We start from the raw sequence: 23,779 nt of genomic DNA, 5'->3' as shown, positions 1-23,779 counted from the left end.
GGCATTACCTTAGTTATTTATTACATAGTCATTTTATTACCATAGTCATTTGCAGTGGTAATTTTCTGTTGGTTTGGGTTCATCATTTCAGTGGTAAGACAAAATATGTGCTTTGAAACTCACAAAAGCAATACACAGACAGGAGCAGAATTCATATTCTGAATTCTGATATGCCAACAAACTGGGCAGAAAAAATAAACTTTTCACTTTCCTAAATGGATCCCCACTAATCAGTGATTGATTCTATTTCATAGAATCAATCAATATAAACTTGCTGCTCAAAAGTGTTCAGAACTTAGTATCTAGAGACTTGACAAGTATTTCTGGGCAACAAAAAGGAAACCTGGAAGCAGGAGTTAATTTAACTCTTGTTGATTTCTACAGAACAGCATTGGAGGGTTTCAGTGTCTTCCTTGTCCTAAGCAGCCCAGAACTGACCCCAGGATTTGACTGCAGTGTCAGCACAGGGGGACACTCACTGCCCTGGTCTTGCTGCCACACTATTGCTGATCCAGGCCAGGTGCCATCAGCTTTCCCAGCCCCCTGGGTACACCTGGCTCATGTTCAGCTGCTGCTGACACCCCCACCAGGGAGCCTCCCAGCCCCTGCTCCCCCAGACTGGAGCACTGCTGGGCGGTGACCCAAGTGCAGGAGCCAGCACGTCCCCTGAGTGAACTCAGCACTGAGCCCACGGTCCCAGCCTGTCCAGATCCCTCTGTGAGCCTTCCTGCCCTCCAGCAGATCAACCCTTCCACCCAGCTCTGTGTCACCTGCAAATGTACTGGGGGTGCACTCAAGCTCTTTCGAGCATATCAAGAGGATCTGTTTTACAGCTGAGCTTTCCAAGATAACATGTTACACTGTTTATTTTTCTCTCCTTTTTCTGCAAAGATCAGAAATCCTACTGCTCTGACATCTCTTTTTTCAACTACTTGCAGTAAAAAGGGAGATGAAAGGAGTCTTGGGAGAGCTCTACAGTACAGACCAAACCCAGAGCTCCAGGTGTGGGAGCTGGGGGAGCTGTTATCAGCTCTCAGTGTTGAGAGCACAAATGATTTCTGTGGCTTGGGATATCAGCAATGCCCATGGTTGAATTACCATTAGTGTGAACAACTTCCCAGAATCCAGGGGAAGAGCCTGCAGCAACACCAGCCTGGAACACAAAACCCTGGGACCTGCAATGTGCTCTCACATAGAGGATGTGCTTTGGGGCTTTTCTTCACTTACACTACAGTAAAAAAAACATGGAGCAGCTGCAATTACTGAGGAGCACAGTGGGTTCATGCACAACTAGAGATTTGGGCTCAAGTGCTGTGTTGGGGTCATAAATAGAAAGCTTATGTGATCCTAGACCTTAGCTACACATTTCACATTTACAAGATACCCTCATCTGCTCAGAAGAAACTTAGGACTTTCAAGAGCTGAAGCTTCATAGAATCAGCCAGAATAAATCAGAAGTGGTGTTGGGAAGAATGCATAATGACTTGACATTACTGATGACTCTGCACTGCTAAGCTATCTCCATGTCACAAGTGTTACATTTACAAAAAATGTTTTAAAAAGAAAAAGACTGAAAGGAGGCTAATTAAGTACAAAGATGAATTTGAGACTATTCCAGTAAATCTAGGGCTGCTACCTCACAATATCCAAGGAGTTGAATAAACAAGGGAAGAAACCTGTAACTAATAACTGCTTTTAATTGAAATAGTAACGCAAAGAACTAGAGCTTAGAACAGACTCCTCTCCAGTTGAAAGCAACTATACAACATGCTACAAAACAGAGCTGCCAATTATACTTCAAAAAGCAAGGTCCCTTTGCTCAGCCTCCAAGGTTGAGGCTTGAACTGCTCTGGAATTTGAGCTTTTAGCACCAATTTAATCAGCTAGTTTAATCCTCTCCAACAGAGCAGACTTTTCTAAAGGGGAGGAAAATGCAATGACAGATATTTCTATGTGCAAACTTGTTTTGCTTCCAATTTCATGAAAGCTGTGCTGGCAGTCCATTGCTCTATCATTCCTTTACTTCTAATAACATTCTTGTTACTTTCAGACTCTGCATTTTCTGGATTTGAGAAAGCTGTTCAGAAGTATCTTCAAAATTAAAAGCAATGAAGGCAATTACTGGCAACTGTCTAATAAACCCAAGATAAGGCTCTTCCTTTGGGTCAAGGGCAAAAGACTGTTGCCTGTAAATATTTACTCTTACATAAATAATTTATATATTTATGTAACAGTGTTTTTACAAAGTAAAATGCTGCAGCCTTAAGTGCAATCTAAATAGGCACCATTATTCACATTTCACTTCCAGGCTAACTTTGTACATCTTGGCATTGCAAAACTGAAGGGAAAAAAAACTTGAAAAGCTGTGATTACAACATTTTTTTTCTCCTCCCCAGTTTGCACTGGAATGCAGTTACATCACAGCAAAGGTGGGGAGGAGATGATACTGACATACTAGATGATCCTAGATGTTGCAATTGTTATACAATAAACAGAACAAGAACTATTGTTAAATATAATTACTGAATGTCAATAAAGAGGACAACATTGTAGTTAACACCATTATAAATGTTTAATCTGATCTTTTTACTACCTTACTATGAGTTAAAAGCAATTTTTTTTTTGGTGTTTCACTTACTCTTTAAAACAAGCACCACATAAAATATTTGTAAAAAAATCCAGAAAGAGATGCCTTATAGGAAACCTGATTTGGAAAAATATAAAAGGGGTGACTGCATCAAACCAAGCACTTCTGAGGCTCATTCTGTGCTGTCATACATCAGAACAGGAGATCACACAAAAGCCAGTACTGCTAGAGCTGCACAGCCCACAGCAAGTATTCAGGGAGGCAGATAAGAAGGGAGAAAAGGGGATTTTACTTATGCTGAAATTTGAACTGTTGCCACAAAGATAATAAAAGAAGAATTTTAACTCCTGTTAGGATTTACACACCTGAGTGACACCATGTTTCCGAGCTCTGCTGGTAAACTGCGGATTTTATTAGAGGACAAGTCCAGATATACCAGATTGTGAAGCTTGGCAATGTCTGAAGGAATACGGGATAAGGAATTGTCACTGAGATGCAAAGCTGTCAAATGGGTCAGTGTCCACAAAGATGAACTTAAGCTTCTCACTTTCCCTGTGGAAGAAAGGTACAAGAGAAAACAGAACATGTCAAATCCATAGATTTGGCAATAATAGCACATTTCTCAAGTGTGTATGGGGCAGGGGAATTTGAGGGGGAGTTTTGCTTGTGGGTTGTTATTATTATTATTATTATTTTATTCAATGTAAATTCCATAATCACTAATTCTATAGATGAAACATTTGTCATTGTGTGAGAAAATGCAAGATATTGCCAAGGATGCTTGAGGTCGTTTTTCCCCATCCATATTTAAGGCTTAAACATCTGTCTTTATCTAGTTCCATACAAGACAAAACATATTAACTAGCTGACCATGAATTTATCATTAACAGAAGTGTAAGAAACAGATTTTTTTCAATTATAGTTTATGTCTGAGATGAAAGACGGTGCTTTGGTTCATCCCTTATTTCTGCACATCTTTCAAACCAAAAAATCTTTACTCTATGGCATTAATCCAGCCAAGAACAGATAGAAACACTATATTTAGGGTGACTAAGATGCTTAGTTGAGAACATGGATTTCCATCTGGCATTCAACGAAAAGCTGTATCAACTATTGCCAGATATTTTAAAAAAGGTATGATTTTTTGTATAAACTGAAGTGTGGAAACATGGATTTGTGTGACAGAATCAAGATTTTTACACTGCTGCCTGCAAAGAATGTGAGATATCATCAGAAGGTCTCAAAATATTTCTTGTCACCAAGAGTTTTTTCCTCCAAGGGGAAATCCTTTTTCATTTACATAAATCATTTCACTGTGCCAAAAGCATTAGGAGTACCATCACCAGTTTTTCCAAGGCAAAAAGTTAGCTGGAGCTACTTTAAAATGCCCACTGTGACTCACCAAGGTTAACAACAGTGTGGTTAATATTATACCAACACACACACTTTTTAATTCCCTTCCTCAAATTATTTTCTCCAAAATAAGAATTCATATTTAGTGCCCAGGGAAGGTTACACTGAGACATGTGCATCTGAGACTCAGTCCCTGGCAACAAAATGTTTAATAGTGGTATAATTTCCAGTGAGCTGTAACAAAACAAAGCATAAAAAAGCCTGTCATGAAAAAACATGATTTAAATGACATCAGTTAAAACATTTGTGGCTTGCTGTATTATGTGACCAAGTATTTTGCAAGGAAAGGACAGTGTGAACACTAATGAAACAAAAAACATTGCACACTTTATTTTGCAAGGCAAATGCATACAGTTCTTAAGGGATTGATGCTCCTCTAATGCTCGTTAAGAAATATTTTGAAACGTTTTAAACACAAATGGATAGTTCTTTGCATTTTAAAAGTGAATTAGCACCTCTCCCCCACCCCCAATGCAAACAGGTGACTGTGATCATAGAAAGCATTGCAGCTGAAAGGATTTCCAGTCAACATCCCTGATCCAGGCTCTCCACTGCAGCACCTCCCTCGGCGGGAATCAGTCTATAGTGAGATTACCAGGCATGAAAGGAAAGAGCCATCACTTAATGCACTTCCTATGCAGAGCAGCAGATGTCCAAGAGGATTCCAAGCCTAATGCTGATGTATAATGCTGATTCCTGAAGCAGCATTTAACTGGGTTTCTGCATCTGTAACCTTCAGCAAAGAATGCTATTCACATGGGGAGGCACGTGGTACTGGAAGCACGGCACAGATTCAGTGAACTGGATGGAAAGATTCTTCACAATTTGAAGAACTGTTTGTTTACTCCTTCTTCTATAAATTCCTCTTCTTCTCAAATTTCTCTACAGCCATTTTTAAATCCCACATGGCAATTTTGGCAGCTGCTTAAAGAACCTCTGTGTCTACACAAAATTACAGCCTAAGTTTAAAATGTCACAAAATTTTTTAATTCTTAAAATATTTTCTTGAATTTCCTGTTAAAACACTTTTTGTAGCAAACTCAGGATTTACTCTACAAATCAAGAGACTGGCTGACCAGTTGAAATACATGCTTATGAATTCTGACCTTTTCAGAAAAGATTCAAGAGTCCAACAACAATATCTCAAAGCTTGCACAGATTGTGGAGGCTTTGGTGTTTGTTTTTACTCTTAAGAGCAAAGCAAAATTTACAACTGCTTTTAAACAGAAAACTTTTGCTTCATGGACTAATACTTTGTTGTTACATTACCTGCAGTAAGAACATACTACTACAGATCAACCCCAACTTCACCTTCTTCTCGTGGAGAGATTAATTCATGCTCTCACTCACTTCAAGAGTTCACATCCATATCCTCACCTTGAAAACTTTCCTACACATGGGGATTTCCCACTTGCCCCACCTTTACCCCTCCCACAGCTCCCTGTGTTATCCCAGCCCAAGCTCTTCCCCAGCTTTGCCTGTGCTCTGCTGGCTCCTTTCAAGGTAGGTAACTCCACCCCAGATTTGCCAAGCCCACACTACTTGCAGGGAGTTCTTAACTCAGGACCATGCCTCAGTTCCTTACCACTTATTTCCAACTCTGCCCAGTGTGATTTCTTTCCATTGGCTGCTTCCTCTGAGGACATAATTGTGTACATCCTCCGTGGATCAGGTGGATCGTACTTTTCCTTGGGCATTCCTGTTGAAACCAAAAGGCAAGGGATGAACTGAGATATTACATACTGACAATTCTTCAGAAGGTAATTCCCTTTTCAGTTAAATTTCATACTAGGTTTTTGTACCAAATACTTCTCCAACCTACAGATAATGTGCCAATTTACAAATGTCACTGAATAGGAAACACTGCTATAAAATAGAAAAACAGATTCCTAATACTCCTAGAATAGCAGACAACAGCTTAGCCCCCCCCAAAATTTACCAGAATCTGCAAAGCAGTTTAGAAATTGTGTCCCACCACCTTCCATGGCTATGCTGTGTGTCCCTCAAAACCAACACATCCCACTGCAGCCTCTTGTTTCTTCAACAATGAACCTTCAAAAAGGGATGACCATGACCACTGGGATCTCACACCCCTAGAGAACACATTTGCTAATAACTCTGATTACCCATCAGTTCCAGGTTTACTGCAATTCTCAGCTTTTCACACAAATCAGCATCAAGAAAAGAATTAAGGTTTCAAAAAGACCCTCAATTCTCTAAAAGTGATAGGTTTTAATCCAACCTTCACCCTACTCTCTGCAACCTGAAAATATTGCACCCGAGGTAAATATTTCTATCACTTTCTTCCACCAGGTATTTAATACCAAAATTTAACTTCATTCTTCTCATTCTTTTTGACATCATTCCTGGTAACTTTATAAGAATAATTTTTCTAGGTTCTTTTTACCATACTCAATCATGCACCATGACAGAGAAGCAAACATTCCTCTCCAACAAAAAAGAAGCTATAAATCTATTTATATGAAATAGAGAAATTAAACAATGCTGGCTCAAATAACACTTAAAAACACATTACAAGCAATATTTTGCAATTATCCATCAAAATACATTACAGCAATATGGTAATACTACCCAAATGCACTCAATAAGCAAGCAGCTATATTGGTCCAATTTCTAAGGACATCTTGCTACCAAGTCTTTTAAGGCTTTCTCATTTTTTCATTTCCTGTGACAAACTGAAAAATGTTGTCATTATATAAAAAAAAATCAAAGAATAACTCCCAGTAAATAAGACTATCAACCAGACTTATAATCTGTTTACTGATTTTACTGAAAAATGTTTACTCTGCATGTTAAACAAAACAAAAGAAATCCACCAAAAACTTTCTGATAATTATGCATCTCAATGAAAATAAAGCTTTTAGGTATCACATGCTTACTTTAATATAACAGTTCTTTTACTAAGTCACACTCCTCCTTCCCTTTCCCACTCCCACTCCTGGTCAAAACCAGATTTCTGCAGTGAAAAGAAATTCCCCTTTAAGAAGTGAATTGTGGGTAAAAGGATCAGATTATAAATAGCAGCTGGGTGAGGCTCCTTCCAGAGTGAAGGCATTTGAGTACCCAGGGTGTGGGAATCGCCAAGTGTAACACTTTTTTTCATCAAACTTCACTAATTAAATGAGAGGAGAGTGGATTACAATCTCCAGAAAGGTAAAAGCATAACTTCTTCCTGCAGTAAATATGCAAAAATATATATCAGAGTAATGTACAGAGCATCTCTTCTGAAATTTCTACACATAATTATATATAATTCACAAAGACCAAGTAGGAATGCTCCAGCTTGTCAGGAAACATTTACCTTAGTCAGACATTTACTGCTTTCTCTTCCTGCTGCTCCCTGAATTAATAAATATGTTCCAATTTTTCGAGAAGCAGGTATAGCAAAGACAGAAATCTCATTCAGTACAGAAACACGAACGCTCCCCAGAGCACACTCAATCACATGCACTAATTAACAGCTTTGCTGGTACCAGCACTGGATCACTGCTCACTGCTAGGAGAGGATGACATACTTTTCCAGTGGGTTTTGTTAATGTACACTAAACAATTAGAGATTTAAGAATTTGGGGGTTTAACACTGGATCCTGATGATCCTGCACTCCCAGTCACTCCATCTCAATGAAGTCACCCTCCCTCTCTATAATAAAGTTCCTGCTCTTGATGGTTTTCCCTCCTCACTGCTGCATTTCTCAGAGGATGAGGCCCTGCTGTTTAGGGTTACCAGGTGTCAAAAAAGCAGCAAATGCTTGAGAGCCTCCTGGCTGAAGGAGCTACTGCTGCCCAAGAGCATCACTGGCACCAGGCACATCCAGGACACTGTCATACCAGGCATTAGCACATCTTCATCTATCACCCAGAACTCAAAATGTCTCAGGAACTGACAGGAAGGCTAATTTTGGATAGTATCTCACAGTACAGCATAAAATACAAGCACAACACCTTCAATTGCATTTCAAAACTTCACAGCATGGAGTAGTTCAAGAAAATCAGTCTCTTTCACTGTCTCCTTTCTCCACCTCCCCAAATCCAAATTTAGCACCTGCTAAGCTGCTACAGTAAAACATAAAAGCTGAGGTAAACATCAGATTAAGTGATAGAGTTTTGTCAGACTAAAGTAATTTTTAGTAAGACCCATAAAATAGTGTTGAACATCCTTAGAAACATTGATAACTGCAGCTCTTAACAATCATCATGGTAATTTTCAAAAGAGCTTATACCACCTGTAATTTTCACTTACACCAATACAGATGGTGAAACACCATTAATGTTAAGTTCTTATTGCATACAGTAAATCAGTTTGTAAAGGAGAAAATCTTTATAACAAAGATATGACATGGATTCCTGGAAAATGCTCCAGACTACATAAATTTAATGAAAAGGGCATTTAAGTATGTTTGAATGCAAATGAAATAGTTTACTACCTTGTACCAGGTGATTAAAATTGTCATTTTAGTAGCTGTAAAAACAGAAGAGCTTGACAGCTGTACTGAGTGTGGCTGCCCACTCCCACTGTGGGTCATGCAGAATTAACACCCCTTACCCCACAGAAACTGAGCCAAGCAAGGCCCATGAGCTCAACAGGGCCCAGGTGTGACACAGGAATTCCAGCTCAAGCCTCCAGTGCAGGCACTGCCCCGAGCCCTTGCTTGTACACAGGGTGCTGAGAGACTGGCACTGGGACAGAGTGAGGGACAACAGGGATGGACAGCCCCTTCAGGGAAGGGTGACAGGGACCAGGAAGAGAAGGAAAAACCTGAACTTTGTTATGTCAAGGGCTGACAAAGCTGGCTGCTGCAGCAGGTGGGTGATGGAGCTCTGACTTCCCTCAGAACAGAGCACTGCAGACAAAGCCCAATGTTCCCAGGCGCTGCCTGTCCCTCCAGGTGCCAGCCATGGCTGCAGCCAGGCCATGCACAGCCAGCCTGGGCACTGGGGCTGTCCTGGACAAGGACAGTGTCACCACCAGACCCTGGGGTGCCCTCCCAGCCACAGCACCAGGGCCATGGAGGGCACCACGTCAGCAGGAGCTGATGGTCTAGAAAGGATTTCCAGGAGGCCAAGGTGGTTTAGATACTCTGCTCCTCATAGAAGAACGAAGGGAGTTCAGCTCTTTGCCTGACAAGATATTTGGAATTATAACTGTCCTTGGCTATGGACATGTGCAAAGTGGAAGCTGGACTATGCTCCAGGTGACTGGGGAAACTACCAACAAATAATGTCTTCAAAATGGAGAAATGAGCCTGCTCTGAGTGACAGGGTAGGAAAGGTGACAGCTTTTTTTCCTGTTCTACCCTTCTGCCATTTTTATGAAATTGAAAGATGATGAGAAGATTTAAACAAAATAAGTAGGGAGCAGATACTTGGAGATTAATGTTTTGGGGTTTTTTTAAGCACCCCAATACTGCAGCAATTCTTCATTTCCTGAAATGCTTTCTACAATACCATGATAAATTACCTTGATTTCAAAACTAAACTATTGAACAACTCCTGTAGGCCAAGTACAATCTTTTATACCATTACTGTGGATGTAGAAGTCAAGTTTGCCCCTAAAACATCATCTTTAAATTAGAGAAACTTGAATTCTAAAATTGTGTAGAAAATTATGAACAAGTAGGAGCAACACAGTGCTCAGATGTAATTTCAGCTGATCCAATCAACTATTCCAAAATAACTATTTCCATAGTTACAATGAACTATCTATAAAACCCATTTACAAATCTGGGAGTACCTTTAGAAATAATTCAATCCCAATGTTGAAGCATTACAACTGTTTCTGAAAGCTCCTAACACATGTCAGTGACTTCTTTTGAATTCCCCTCCTTCCCCTTGCTTTTACTTGTCACTGACACACTAACGCAGATTTGGAGATAGCCAGGAGGGGAAAGTAAACAAAGTAGCACCACACCTGATCAAGTGCAGAATTACTGAAACTTTTTGCTACTTTAATTAAAAACAGTACATCAATGATGCAAATCTAGATCTAATAAAGTAAGAAGTAACAAGACAATTGGACAATATTTTCCATTTGTTGATGCAGTGCAGTATTACTTGCCAAATAAATTACTTCTCAACTGCTGAAAAGTAGCAGGATAGAAAGCAATCTATTAAGTTGCTCAAAGATTTCATAAGAAAACAATAGCACATATGAGAGACTTTTTTTCCCCCTTTCTCTCTCCAAACTCCAACTGGAAGCTCACCCCAGACCATTCTTTTATAACCTTGTGCCTTTAACCCTGAAGCTCTTTTCCATGCAATCCCAAGTTTCACTTAAAATGGGTTTCAATGACCTTCCCCACAAATATAAATGTTTCTTAAATTGACTGGTCCGTTTTGAATTCAAAGTTAATTTAGGATCTTCCACACCCTCTACCACTTGCACTGTGGTTTTACAATGCATGAGGCAGAACTAAGCTGGTCCTGCTGCAGTTCCTCCTCCCCAGGACCCTGTATTTCCACTTCACTCTTGCATCAGCATTGACTTTTGTCTGATAACAAAGGAGCTGGTGAAGAGAATTAAACTGGCTAAGGGGGGAAAGAGGAAAATATATATATTTAAGGGAGACTGCACTCGTGTGTTGTTATTCCTGTACAGCAGGAATGCATGTGTGGATTTGCAGCTGTTGAAATCAGGACAGCACCACAATGGAACTTCTGGCCACACTGACACAAAATCTCTTCTTCTATAGCAGGAAGCAAACCCTTGCTTCCAGCTACCTTCACCCAGTTAAACAGTAACACTGAACAAAGTCTGAAATCCTAACTGAAGGCAAAGTACATTGCACTTTAGATAACTTAAGGCTGCAGCAGGTTTAGCAATGTATAGGCTGATCAAATATGTTAATCTGTATTGAAAGGGTTAATTTCTACTGTTGAGCTTTATTAGAATTAACAGGAATTTCTGCTTTCAACTCCAAACAGGGACCTTCTTCAAAGGGAATACAAGTACCTCTAAAAGATAACTACTTTGCAAAAACATCTTTACGATAATTTCATAGTGCTGCATTTCAGTTTTACTACAAAATTGCAGATTTGCCCTTTCCTACTCAAAGACTCACCACCCCTTGTTTAAAAAGTGCTTTTCCAACATGAATCAAGCTTGCTGCTTTCCCTGTCCTCTCTGGTGGTGCTTTACTTAGCAAGTCATGAATTTCTATGGGAACTTAATTACATTTCAGCTTGAAGTACAGGCAAATAAGCAACAACACTGTCCCTGGCCAGGATGACAAGGTGCAACATCTGGCACGTCCTCACAGAAAAGCCACAGCAGCTTGAACTGGGTTTATGATAAAGGTCAGTCCCTGCAGAATTTACACACTTGACTTGATGAGTTGAGTCAATGACTGAATTTATCCTCAGCCTGTTCCATGCCTGGGCAACAAACTCGAGAGTGATGTCAATACTGAAATCTGATGGAAAAATATTCATGGACAAGATATCATGATGAGGAAAGGAATCAAATACCCAATGCAACCCAGCTAAACCTCAAGTGCCCTGTGAAGTACATTTAATGTAATTCAATTAAATCCTTATTTAAAATTATTTGACATCACCCCACCCATCGAAGACATAAAACAAGAGAATTGGATGGGTTTTTTTGTATCCTGATACTGTTCCTACAAAGCCTTCTAAATTTCATGTTATCTTATTTCTATAAATGTCTTATCCAAAACATACTAAATTGAAACTTTGGTTTTTCAAAAATAAATCTTAATATATGCTTGTGGTTTTGTATTTCCCAACTACTAGCAGGTACACACCATAATATGGAAGAAAACTACCATTCTGCTAAGAAACATAACTTGCTACATAATGCACACTTTGTTGCAATATAGTATACAATATATATGTTACACATAGTTACTACATGTATTTTATACCGAATGTATTTTTCTACAATGTATTGTAACATGCAATATATCTGCAAAATATATTTTGCTACAATACACAAGCAGATAAACCAAAGTTCAGGAAAACAGGTGTGAGCCATCACTCAAGAGAAAAAAAAAATCCAAAATAATTATATCTACCTCTGAATTGAGAAATCCATACTATAGTACATCAGAACTAAAGTCATAAATATTCTGAGGCTGAATAAACAGAAATTTAAGGACTGGCATATCTACTGAAATAAAACCTTACATTTAACTTTGTAGGCAAGAATCAGATCCCTCTATTGAAATACATACAAAGAAAACACCAGTGTTGCAAGAAACCACATATTTATTTTTTCCCTACTAGTATGCTACTTCAAGGCAAATACCAACTCTGTTGTGTAAACACCTATTATTTGTGGACTAGTACAAACACTCTTGGCATTTTATTTGAAAAAAGCTGTTCAAGTAATATTTTTTTTTTTTACAGTAAGCATTTGGTATTGAAAAAATGAGGCGAGGAAAAATCTGATTGGGAAATCAGCTAAAGGTCAACACCTGGATTTTTCCGAACACATGCTCTAAGTTAAAAATTTCCTTTTGCCTGGTGTGGGGAGGGGATGGCACATACCAGCTGCGGGCACAGGCAGAACTGCAGCAGCACCAGGACAACTCCTGAAACACTCCCCCCTCCCAAGAGACTCAACTGTAACATTGGGAAGGTGTCAACATCCCTTCAACCCAATTTATAGCTCAATGTTGGAATAATCTAAATTAAAATTATAAAAAAGAAGCTGTTGAGTCAACATGAAGTCAATTGATTGATTCCAAGTACTTTTTCACTCCCTAAAATTACATTTTAGTGGCTGTTAGCATAGTAAGATTTAATGGCTTCATCAGGGATGTAATGCTTCTCCATCCTATTTTGAGGACTTCTAAAACTGTAATTTTACACGACTGCCAATACAAACCCACGAGTTACCCTTCCTCTTTTTCAGACTTGAGATAATGCTGTGGGATATGAACATGCATGTGAACATGTGTAATAATAAATACAAGATACTGATTAACTCAATATCCATGAATTCATGTAAGTGTATCTGGAATATTATTAATCAGATGAGTTATTTGAATTTGCATATATAAGTTGTACTAGAGAAAACTCAGAAGCTGACAAATGCTTTAATATTCTTTTAAAAATCTATAAAGCTGTTAAAGTTCAGCAAACCCCTTAATCTAGCCAAAGCTGACTAAAATGAAACATAACCCTCCTGAAACCCAAGCAAAGCATCCTGGTTCAGATAAACTGGGCCATAAATGTCAAAGGATTTACTTGCTGTCTTCAAATCAGGAAGACTCCATTAGACTAGAGAGCACTGACTAGAAAAGGCTTTAAATTTTGCTAAGTTCAAAACTCAGTCATTTCATATTTTTAAGAAGAGCGTATTAAATTTTGACCTGCAGGTATTTCAAATTTAATTAAGGTTTCTTTGTCCTTCATAACAACTTGTTTATGGAGATGCAAACTGGCTGGCTCCAGGTGGCAGTGGCAGGCATAGGGAGGATGTCATTTTCCCAACTTGTACTTTTTCTACCCAAGCTCTGCCTATTACAATTTCCCACAGATAAGCAATGTGCAGCCCCATGTTCTAATGGTGTACATGTAATCCTCTAAAGCTTGCACGGTGTGAAAAACTTGTTTACCATCATTTCACCAATGCAAAGAGGCAATTGCCACTTCCATGTTCAGCTGCTACAAAAACTAGTTTAGGTTCAGAAGAGAAATCTAAAATGGCCAGAGTAAAAAAGGCACAACTGAGGACAGAGGTCCTTGATGCCTCCATCTTCTAGACAGACCTCCAAGACAGACCATGATAAAAAACTCTCAAATTCCCACCCCTTCCCCTGCACAACATATAAGCACTAGAAACACGATATCCAAATGTTCTCAGTGTTGCAAACATGGTCCAGATGATTAGAATAGCTCTTAATGATCAGAAATTGTATCTAATTATGACTCTAGTAAAAGGCTGCTGTATACAAAACAAACACTAACACAAAACCAAATTGCAAAGCAAAGCCTGACCTTAACTGGTACCCCTGGAACCACACTGGCTGGTTAATGAGTACCACACAGCATTCAGCTTTTTGCACATTCTGTTAGTGTATTCTGAAAAGCCAATATATTAAAGAGATGTCAGCTTCACTAATTACTTTAAGAATTTAAATAAATTGCATTGCATACAGAACTGTGTACTGTACAAGTCAGATGGAACCTAAAAGACCAGCTTTAAAAAGGAAGAGCTGTGTTGTAAAACATTTAGCTTCAGGTTTTATAAAGGCAGAAAGACCAGGGCTTAAAAGCTTCACCTACAAATGTCTCCAAAAAGCTGAGAATAGCCTTACACTCCAAAACAATAATTTAATAAAACTCCCACTCCACTGCTTGTATCCAATCATATTTGACAATTTAGTTATGATTCTTCACAACACATGGAACACTGATTCTTGTTTAGGGGACCTAGTGCAAAATTTCTCATCTTAGTCCAACTCAGTAAGCTACTCTAAACACTGGCACACGCACCAACATGTTCCTTACCACATTTTCCTTTATGTGTCTGCAGAATGCTTACCACATTTCTGTTGTTCCATGGGGGAAAACCAGAAGTCACCACACAAAACACTATTTCTTAGTCTTACAACAGAACTAAGGAGTAAGAGAGAACTCAGTTACTTTAAATGAAGTTTGGACATGAGCTCATTTTCAGCATTCCTGCTATAGAACTGAACCAGAGCTTGACAAGAGATGTCAGTGTCTATATCCAAAAATCTCTGCCTTCCTAGAACACAATTTCAAGATACCTAAATGCTTGTTAGTATTAGTGTTGCTAAACTAACTGAAGGTCAGGATGTTACAGAAGTCATTGCACAGTTGATGCTCAACCCATCTAGCCACATCCTGACAGTAAGCAAATAATTCACAGATTGGTTTTACTTCAAATTTAACCAACAAGCCTAAAAATGTTTTTCCACAACCACGCTCTTGTGCAAAAAGCCAACTCAAGTCTTCTTTCCTGTCCCCATGTTCCACTGCACCACCTCTCTCAGTTGTGTTGATGCAGCTGTTTGTGAGACAATACTGAAAACCAACAATGATACTCAGCTAAGAAAGTGGGGCTTCGAGCTTGTGGGGGTTGGGGTTTTAAAACAATGAAGTATCACTGCTCAGCCACATCCCTGGCTGGTTTTGAGCATTACTCTGGCAATGCTTGTACTGACATGGATGATGAGCAACCAAAGTAGCAGCTTTCCAAATTCTGCCCCTAGAGAGAAGTCCTGACCTACTAAATCAGAAGAAACCATGAGGTGATCTAGTCCCCTGTACAGAAAGCACCTCTGCCATGACTGGCCACTGCAAATCTCCAGAGGTGGATCTTTCATGCTCCTCATCAAAACAGGATTCCTTACTAGTTTTAATTATTCTTCACCCTTATTAATTGTTCCTAAAAGCTCCCATTCCTGAAAAGACTCTGCAGATGAATTGTGATTCACACTGTACTGAAATTCCTCTTAATCCACAAGACCTTTGCTTTGTCAAACAAAGCTTCTCTGCTGGGTGAGCAACTGTTAAAACTTCTTTAAAACAATATTTAAAAGCATTAATGGTCAGTGTGGCATAAAATCCCCCAGTACTTTTTACATTCAGCCATTATGAAGCCATTTCCTTGCTCTGACAGGTGATACACATCAGATGGCGCACGGCCAGCCCTGGTGGTGTTTTAGTTTAGTTTCAAACCCTCTGTCTTTGGAGGTGTCGGCTAAACGTGGCCTTTGTTGCAAAAATCACATGGAAGATCTGTCTCTGGAGCAAGTTTCTTCCTGATCCCTAACTTTGCAAACTGATTTATGCAGAGAGACACTTTTGTGGAGAGGCATTTAAGTTAGGTCAATGGGCAGGATCCACATCTCACCCATCAATACACTCCAAAATAGCTCAAGCAATAAAGCTGCATATTATTTGTAACATGCAGGATATGACATTACTGTATATTCCTGGTCTCCTAACCATGGCAAGGTGCTGCACCTTCATGACAGGATCCATCACTCAAATTCCTTCAGCATGTTCTGGAAAACCCCAGTTTTCCAACTGAAACTGCTGCCTTGCTGAAGAAAGGGGGAAGCTCAAAGGATGCTTTGGAGATACTGGTATTACAAAATGGAACAAAAACTTTAGGAAGGTCTGCAGGTAGGGAGCCCCTTCACTTGCACAATAAAGGCTGCATACCAGGAACATGAACTAAGGTGCACAAGAGAGCCATCCAAATATCCAGGCTGTGATCAAATGTCGAGCTGGCAGCCTCCATAGAACAACTAACAGCATTCCCAGTCTACAAAAATCTGAAATCAAATCAATCTCTTTCTGCAGATCTCCGCTGTAGCATAAATTGGAATCCTAACAGCAAGTATTTTAGTTCTAAAATAAAAAACTGCATATATTTACTGCTCTTAGTCCCTCCTTGATTTATACACTAGAAAAAAGGCCTCCAAGGCATTAACGAAAGGATTCATGTTGCAGTCTTACAAAAGGAAAAACTGAGTTGTTGCCAATCTTTGTTTTTTAAACAAGCACCATCTTGGAAGCGCAATTAGCAGCTAAAAGTACATGTTAAGCATTTAAACAGCTTTTTCTTTGGGACCTGCCTAAGCATTTGTAAACTCTCAAAGATGTCAGCTGCAGAAATTGCTCCATGTAGAAACTGAGAGTGCAGGTCCCCAAGTTTATGCCAAGGCTCCCTTGTTGAGTGGACTTGTACAGCCCAATTTCAATGTAAGAACATAAATTATGTCACTTAACACAATGCTAATAATCTTGCAGGCTATTGTACAATAATCACACTTCCAAGTGTGAAGCACCAACACTTTAGAAGGAACAAAACAGATGAAACCCTGCAGTGACTCAGCTTGAGCAATTTATGCATAAAGCTTTCAAAATTACACCATGGAGAAGGCTAAATTTAGACTGGAATCAGTAATGGCAGTGTTTTGACATGGGAAGTAGTGTAAAACCTCAATATATGGATTGAAAACCCCAGATACTTTGTATGCAACTGGGCATGGCTCAACCTCTGCCTCATGCAACTAGAACTAAAATCTGGTGGTTGGGTCTGTGGAGAATATTCTTGTGGTGTTTTAAGGCCACTGGCAGCTTTTTAAAGCCCAATGTACACAACTGTAATCTTGTAATACTACATACACTTCCTGAAAATAGAAATAAGTGTCAATTCTTGTACATCCCTTCAATTCTGAAGACTGAAGGCATTCTCATTCCTAAAGATTTCTGTGTAGCATCTTTGCCTAATGTGGCCCTGTTTGAGACTGGGGTGTAATGCTCAGACTGCACATAGAAAAGTGTACAGCCAAAAGGACGTGACAAAAACAGATAATAATTTAAAATTCACCAGTCTGTTAGCAAACAGAACCAGGGCCTCTGCAACAGGGCCTGCACAAGTGGATGAAGAATTCTGGTTCACCACATGGACTCCTGGCACAGTGGTGAGCCAAACAGCATGGCACAGTGTGCTATGAGCACTAATACTTAAGTTTTTTGGCAACAGATTAACAGAACCATTTTTTAATACAGCCACACTTTCAAATATGGATTCTTTTGTTCATATGTTGGGAAAGAATTTTTAGTTTGCTCGGTCTTGGAACCATTTTGAAGACAGTGGTTTCCACTACAAACATTGCACTTGGTTAAAATAATGTCTTGCTAACATCTAGTACAGCCCTATCTTGAAAAGGTACCATGCTCATTCAATTTGTGACCCTTCAGAACATGTTTTCAAGTCTTCATGGATAAAATGTCAAATGTATTTACCTGCCCCCGCAGTATTACAGTTTCATCTATCGTTATATTTCAATTCTTCCTCTAAAACTCAAGCACAGTAAACAGCCTAAACATGAGACTGTATTCAGAGTTCAACTTCAGAATGCAAACAGAAAAGATGCTTGGTAGGATCCTTTTTAAACATGGGCTGATCCAAGTGATTCAGGTGAAAAGTGAACAAAGAGTTAATCCAAATGCGAAGGGCTCCATTTCAGTAATAGCATGAATAAACCCCCACAGAAGGCTTCATTGCTAGCAGCAAACTCCACAGAGTCCAGATGAACCAGCAGGAAGAACAGAGGGCGGATAATCCTGTAAAATTACCCCAGTGGAAATGTTGATAAATTCCCAATTACGAGACCTGCTCTAGAATGAAAAGAAATGCGAGATACAATACAATTACCAGTCAACACTTGCACATCTTTGTATTTAAGCCAGACAAATACCACAGGTATTTCTTAATCCCTTGGATTTTGAATTAGTTACCCACTGTGCTGAAATCTAGATTATGAAAATAAGCCCTAGATAGCAAATGAAAAAAACAGGCAATCTGCAACTCTAGTTACAAAGCAAATACCATCCATGAATTCCTATTTACAGTGATGCAATTTTCTATGCGTTTGTGGAAATACAGATGGCTGTATTAAAAAACAAACAAACAAAAAAACAAAACAAAAAAACCCCACAGAACAAAAAAGCCAACAAAACCTTTAGCTTACTGAATTTGTTTTGAATATAGTTCTCACATTACACAAAGCAAAGCAGTAAAGAATCTGGTTAGAGAAAACCTCTAAGATCATCAAGTCCAACCTAGGACTACAACCTATAGGTTTCGTATGAATTTTTAATGTTTGTGGAAAAAATGCTGATAAAATACGTGTTCACCATAGATACCAAGACACAGACAGGTGCATTAGATATCTCCTTTTCTAAAGCCTTGTCTGATCCCAGGCTTATCGCTCTCCATAAAATTCTGGAGGAGGAAAGGCTGTCCTGTGAGCCCCAGCACGGACCGGGGGGTGCGGGATCTGCCCACCGCCCGCTCCCCTGCACGATGCGGTTCGGCGGGCAGCCCAGGCGCTCATTCCCCGTGCCCCAGGCGAGGCAGGGACCCCGCTCGGGCCCCGCCCGGTTACGGACCGACGGTGGGGCCGCCGCGATCACGATTCCAACCCCGCCGCCCCCCGCCCCAATTCCCTCTGTTTATCCCTGCATGCGCCTGTCCCGCGGCCGCGCGCGCCCGCCCCCCGCGCCTCCCCATTGGCCGCCGCCGCTGTCACTCACAGCCCCTGCGGCTCCGCACTGGCCGCCGCCGCTGCCACTCAGGGCTCCCGCCCGCCCCGCCGCTCCCTCCGCCGGAACGAGAGAGCAGCGCTCCGGCCCCGGCGCCAGCGCGGCCGCGGCTCCCGCTGCCGGCGGGGCGGGGAGGGACGGACGGAGGGCGGGCGGCTGCCGCGGCTCCTTCCGGAGCAAGCGAAGCGCTCCGCTGACAGGCAGCGCTGCCGCCCCTTGGTGCGCGCCCAGCCAGGCGGATCGGCCTCCGGGGAGGCAGCGGCGCGGGGCGCCGTGCGTGGAGGGTGGACGGGCAGTTCCCCCGATTGATGTCATTTCCCTCGGCCTTTTGTTAAAAATTATTTTAAACTCAATTGCACGGTGAGGGAAAAAAAAAAAAACAAAAAAAGCCAACAAAAACAACAAAACCTACCAGCACCAGTAATAATAACAACAACAACAAAAACAAAAAAACAACTTCAGGCTTCCAGATGCCATTATACTAATTTCTCTTAATTGCCTCTCGATGCAAACACAGCCGGGCTCCTGCGCGGCGCCGCCCGGCCCGACTCCCTCCCAGCCTCCTTCCCTGCCTCCCGCTCGCCGGTGGGCGCTCGCGGGGCTCGGCCCGGCCGTGCGGAGCCCCCTCCCCGCCGCCCCCGCTTCCAAAGCCGCCTTTCCCCGCCGCCTCCCCGGCCGCGGAGCCTCCTCCGGGCGTCCTCGCAGCAGCGACTGCCCAGGCCCAGCACACCCCCCCCGGACCCCCCGCACGTCCAGAGGGGCCTCGGGCCCCCCTGACACCCCCAAACGTCGCGGCGCGGGGGCTTCTCCCCGCCGAGCCCGGGGGTCCCCCCTGGCCGTGCTAGCGCCGGTCCCCCCTCAGCGCGCTGCCCCCCACCCCCCCGGGCAGAGCCCCCCGCTCCGGGCCGGGCGCCGGGGCCGCCCCTACCTGTGGCTGCAGCATCCCCGTCCCCCCGCCGCCCTCGCTCCGCCGCCTGCCTGGCTCTTTGTTTCCTGCCGCGGGCCGGACGGGAGAGCGGCTCCCCCCCGCCTCCTCCTCACACTCATTGAAAGCAAACAAGCATCATGGCGGCGCTGGCGGCGGCGGCGGCTGCGGGCGGGCCGGCCCCCCTCCTCCGCCTCCTCCTTCCTCTCCTCCTCCTCCTCCTGCTCTCCGCTCCGCTCCGCTCTCCGCCCCACCTGCCCAGGCCGCCCGCACTGCGCGCACGCTCCGCGGCCGCGGAGGGAGGCCGGGGAGGGGCGGCAGGGCCGGGGGGGATGCGGAGGGAGGAGTTGGGAGCGGGTTTGGGGGTACGGCTCGGGAAAAGTGGGCGAAAGTAACGGGGGGGGCTGCGGAGGGAGGCTGGAAAGCCGTGCAAGTGGGGCATGGCAGGGAAGGGGCTCCCAGCAGGAGCCCAAGGAAGGCGAATGGGAATAGTCACTTGTTTGGAAAAGAACTTTTAAATTCTCCTGAAAAAGGCCAAGTGGGGAACTCAGCCTTGAAGTGGATGAGCTCAGAGACGATGTGGGTGATAGGCCAAACGCTTTTTAGGAAAGACAACATGTCTTCTGTGTTTGTGTTTTTAATGGGAAACCAGTGCCTTGGATCTTTCCCTGCGACACACTCCGGAACAATGTTTACTGTGAAATGTCCCCCAAAATCGCCCGCAGCACCTTCTTGAAACTCACATTGTGGCTCACGTAATTTTCTCCATGAACTGATTATTGGATGCAAACCAAGATATTTAGAAAAATAAAGTACGTTCTCATTAAGTGTTATTATTACTGTCTCTGCACAACAAGACTTTATGATGAGAGATGCCAAGTGAAATGATGGTGGGGAAGTGCCATCCATGGTGTAATACTAGCAAAATGCCTAAATAATGACTTCCTAAATAAGGATTTTGTCAGTTTTTCAGAGGGTTAAAATGCTGAAGCATTGATGATGCTACAGTAAATGAGCACTTGGTACATACCACTTCATCCAAAGGAATAGTGAAAACAAAAACATTGTCCCAGATACCCAGAACTGTCCCAGAGCCCTGTTCATGGTCTGGGAAAACTGAATTGGAATTGAGACCTGCATTCAGGTATGAGTGGACATGTAGCTGGAAATAAATGGCACTCACACTGTTGTGCAGTGAGGCATTCTCTTTTAACTCAGTGTGAAAGAGGATGGTGCCAGGTCCAGATTCTGAGGAGCACCACCCCCATCCGTGGAGGTCAGTGCTTTGGAAAACATGACCCTGGCATGCTGCTGACCAAACCTGCTCACAGAACGTCCTCCACGGAAGGGTTGACACTTGGCTGGAAATAATCCTGCTATACTTCAGATTTCTGTTCAGCCTTATCATATCATATATCTGAAATGCTCTTGGATGATAAACTATCTCCTCTCCACATGGTGCAGTCCTGTGCTAAGATATCCGAGCCTGCTCCATTACGGATGCGCACGGGCTCCGGCAGAATGCCGTATCTGCTTCCCCGAGCTGGCTGGCTCTGGAGAGCTGACAGTCATTCACAACTGACTCCAGTAGCTCTACTTGTCATTCTCCTGCACTGCATGTCTTTTCTTTCTGATAAGCAGCTGTCCTGCACATTCTTCAGTTAATACTTTCTGGGTCAGATATGGCCTCAGTAGACTATAACATTTTGCCCAGAGCTAATTCTCCAAAAGCAGTAGGAAAGCCTTTGAATACATTGCAGGATTTTCCAGGAATTGCTGCTCAGCAAAGAAAATTCAGTTGATCATAAGTCTCTCGAAAAATGCTTGCAGGGAACCTTCATTCCTCAGGGATGGATGCTGGGGTAATAGTACGTTAAACATGGAAAGGTCTACTGACAAAGGCCTGCAACACTGCAAGTGGAGAACCAAGGCAGAAAATACTGTAATTCTCAAATAACTGAGATAAGCAAATGAGAACATTAGAGAAAATATTTTAAAAGCAATTACAAACAATCCTGTATAGATTAACAGGAGATCACTGCAATTTGGCAGATTTCAAGTTAGTGAACTTTATTATGATTTTACAGGTTATTTATAAAAAAGTCAATATTTGGAGCTTACAGCCTTTTATGTCAACAATTTTTTTAACCGCCAGCTTGTGTGGTTTGAAAGAGCAGAATGAAGTAAAAACAGGTATGTGGGGGTTTTTTTTAGAAACTGTTATGTTCCACTGAATTTCCTGTGCAGCAGTGCTATTGCTCATCTGTACGTCTGATTAACTTTTGCTCCCTGAAAGTGTTATCAGACCTGTAACCAGGCAAACAGCAGAGCAGATGGCCAGTGCCAGTATCGGTGTTTCTGGTCTGGGTGCTTAATGAGATCTGAGAGTGTAACATGAGCCTCTTTCATTTTGTCTGTCTCACATGGCAGATATACTTGGTGCAAGTGCTCTGGTTGCTCAAGGTCACAGATTCATCAATCAAGAGAGAGCCCTTCCCATTAATCTTTTACCTGCCCATGACAGTTCCATACATCTCAGGAGCTGCCAAGTCACACCGAGTGCTGTTGTCCTGAGTTTGGGACAGGAGTGCTGTAAAAGACAACCAGGTTAAGCAGAAATTGGCCACCATTTAAAACACAACATTAAATGCACTGTACTCTGAGTGTAAGTTTTCATTCATTAACTCTAACCCAAAAATGCTTTTTTGTACCGTGGAATAAGCCTTCAGCTGGGCCAAATCTCCTGCACCACACAATTGCATGTCCCACACTTTGCAGGTGAATGTCCTACAACATTTCTCAGCTTACACTTGGAGATAGAGGTATTTGCTGTGAGTAGTTTAAAAAATCTCAGTACCCCCCATAATCTCCTCTCTAAATGCACACATCCAAGTGGAGCTGGGAGTGTGCCTGGGAGGCCTCAGGGAGGACACTGGGTACGTTTGACCAACACTTACAGCTGGTTCAAGGTTCTGGTGCTTCTGTGCACTGACAGAGGGATGTGAAACTTGTGGTAGAGAGTTGTCTTTGTGGCAGAGCAATGGTACTTTTTTGCTTTATTTAAATTGCTAAATTTGGTAAAGATGTACTCTTGAAGTATCTATACACAGTTGCACAGTAGAGGATTGTTTGACTTCTAAGTTCTTTGTAGTAAAGGATGACCTTCATCCTGCATGGCTCACGGTCACCCCAACCTGAGGGAGAGCAGGCACAGCGGGGTTGTGGCTTGTGGGATCTCTTGTGTCTGGGGTTACAGAAGGGGTGACCAAGGAAAGGTTCAGTCCTACCCTCTCCCTCACCTTGTGTGCCCAGGAAATGTGACAAAAGCAACGTAACTGGAGGCGGGAAAGGAATCTAAGAGGAGAGCACAGTTATGGTAAAGCAGGGGAGATAATGAGAAGGAAAGAGGGAGTAACTGGGAGATGGAGAGGGATGCCAAGTAGGAGGGCAGAGCCTCATTATGGTCCGCATTTTCACTCTGTGTGGGTATAGACACAGGGATCTGAACTGCAGCATGGCTTCCATGGCTGAGATCAGTGGGATAGCTGCTCTGAACATGGCATATGCCTAAAATGACAGGTAGTCTGAAAAATGAGGACTTGGAGCACTCATATTGTGCTTCTGAAATCATTGCATTTTTAATGATTTCAGCCTTAAGTTTTATGGCCTGTTCTCCATCTACCGAGTGAATGTAAGAGCATCTTCTTTCACAGCTGGATAGTAAAGATAAATCTTTGATGTTTATTGAGCATTAAAACTACAGTGAAAGCTCCATACAA

General features: G+C 42.1%; 1 protein-coding gene across 2 annotated transcripts in view; it reads right to left on the bottom strand.

Moving 5' to 3' along the window:
- The window catches only part of CNOT6 (CCR4-NOT transcription complex subunit 6), a 32,511-nt gene extending 12,389 nt beyond the window's left edge, over nucleotides 1-20,122 (bottom strand). For both annotated transcript variants that reach the window (XM_058815071.1, XM_058815072.1), the window contains exons 1-3: nucleotides 20,004-20,122; nucleotides 5,586-5,699; nucleotides 2,953-3,139 (exon numbers count right to left, since the gene is read on the bottom strand). In XM_058815071.1, coding sequence (XP_058671054.1) covers nucleotides 2,953-3,139; nucleotides 5,586-5,697 — 299 coding nt within the window. In that variant the 5' untranslated portion in view covers nucleotides 5,698-5,699; nucleotides 20,004-20,122. The remainder of the gene's footprint in view (nucleotides 1-2,952; nucleotides 3,140-5,585; nucleotides 5,700-20,003) is intronic.
- Nucleotides 20,123-23,779: the final 3,657 nt, after the last annotated feature.

This window comes from Ammospiza caudacuta, chromosome 16 (assembly GCF_027887145.1).
Source record: "Ammospiza caudacuta isolate bAmmCau1 chromosome 16, bAmmCau1.pri, whole genome shotgun sequence".
NCBI lineage: Eukaryota > Metazoa > Chordata > Aves > Passeriformes > Passerellidae > Ammospiza > Ammospiza caudacuta.
The sequence above is the reverse complement of the archived record's forward strand: the minus strand, read 5'-3'. Positions and strand labels throughout refer to the sequence as shown.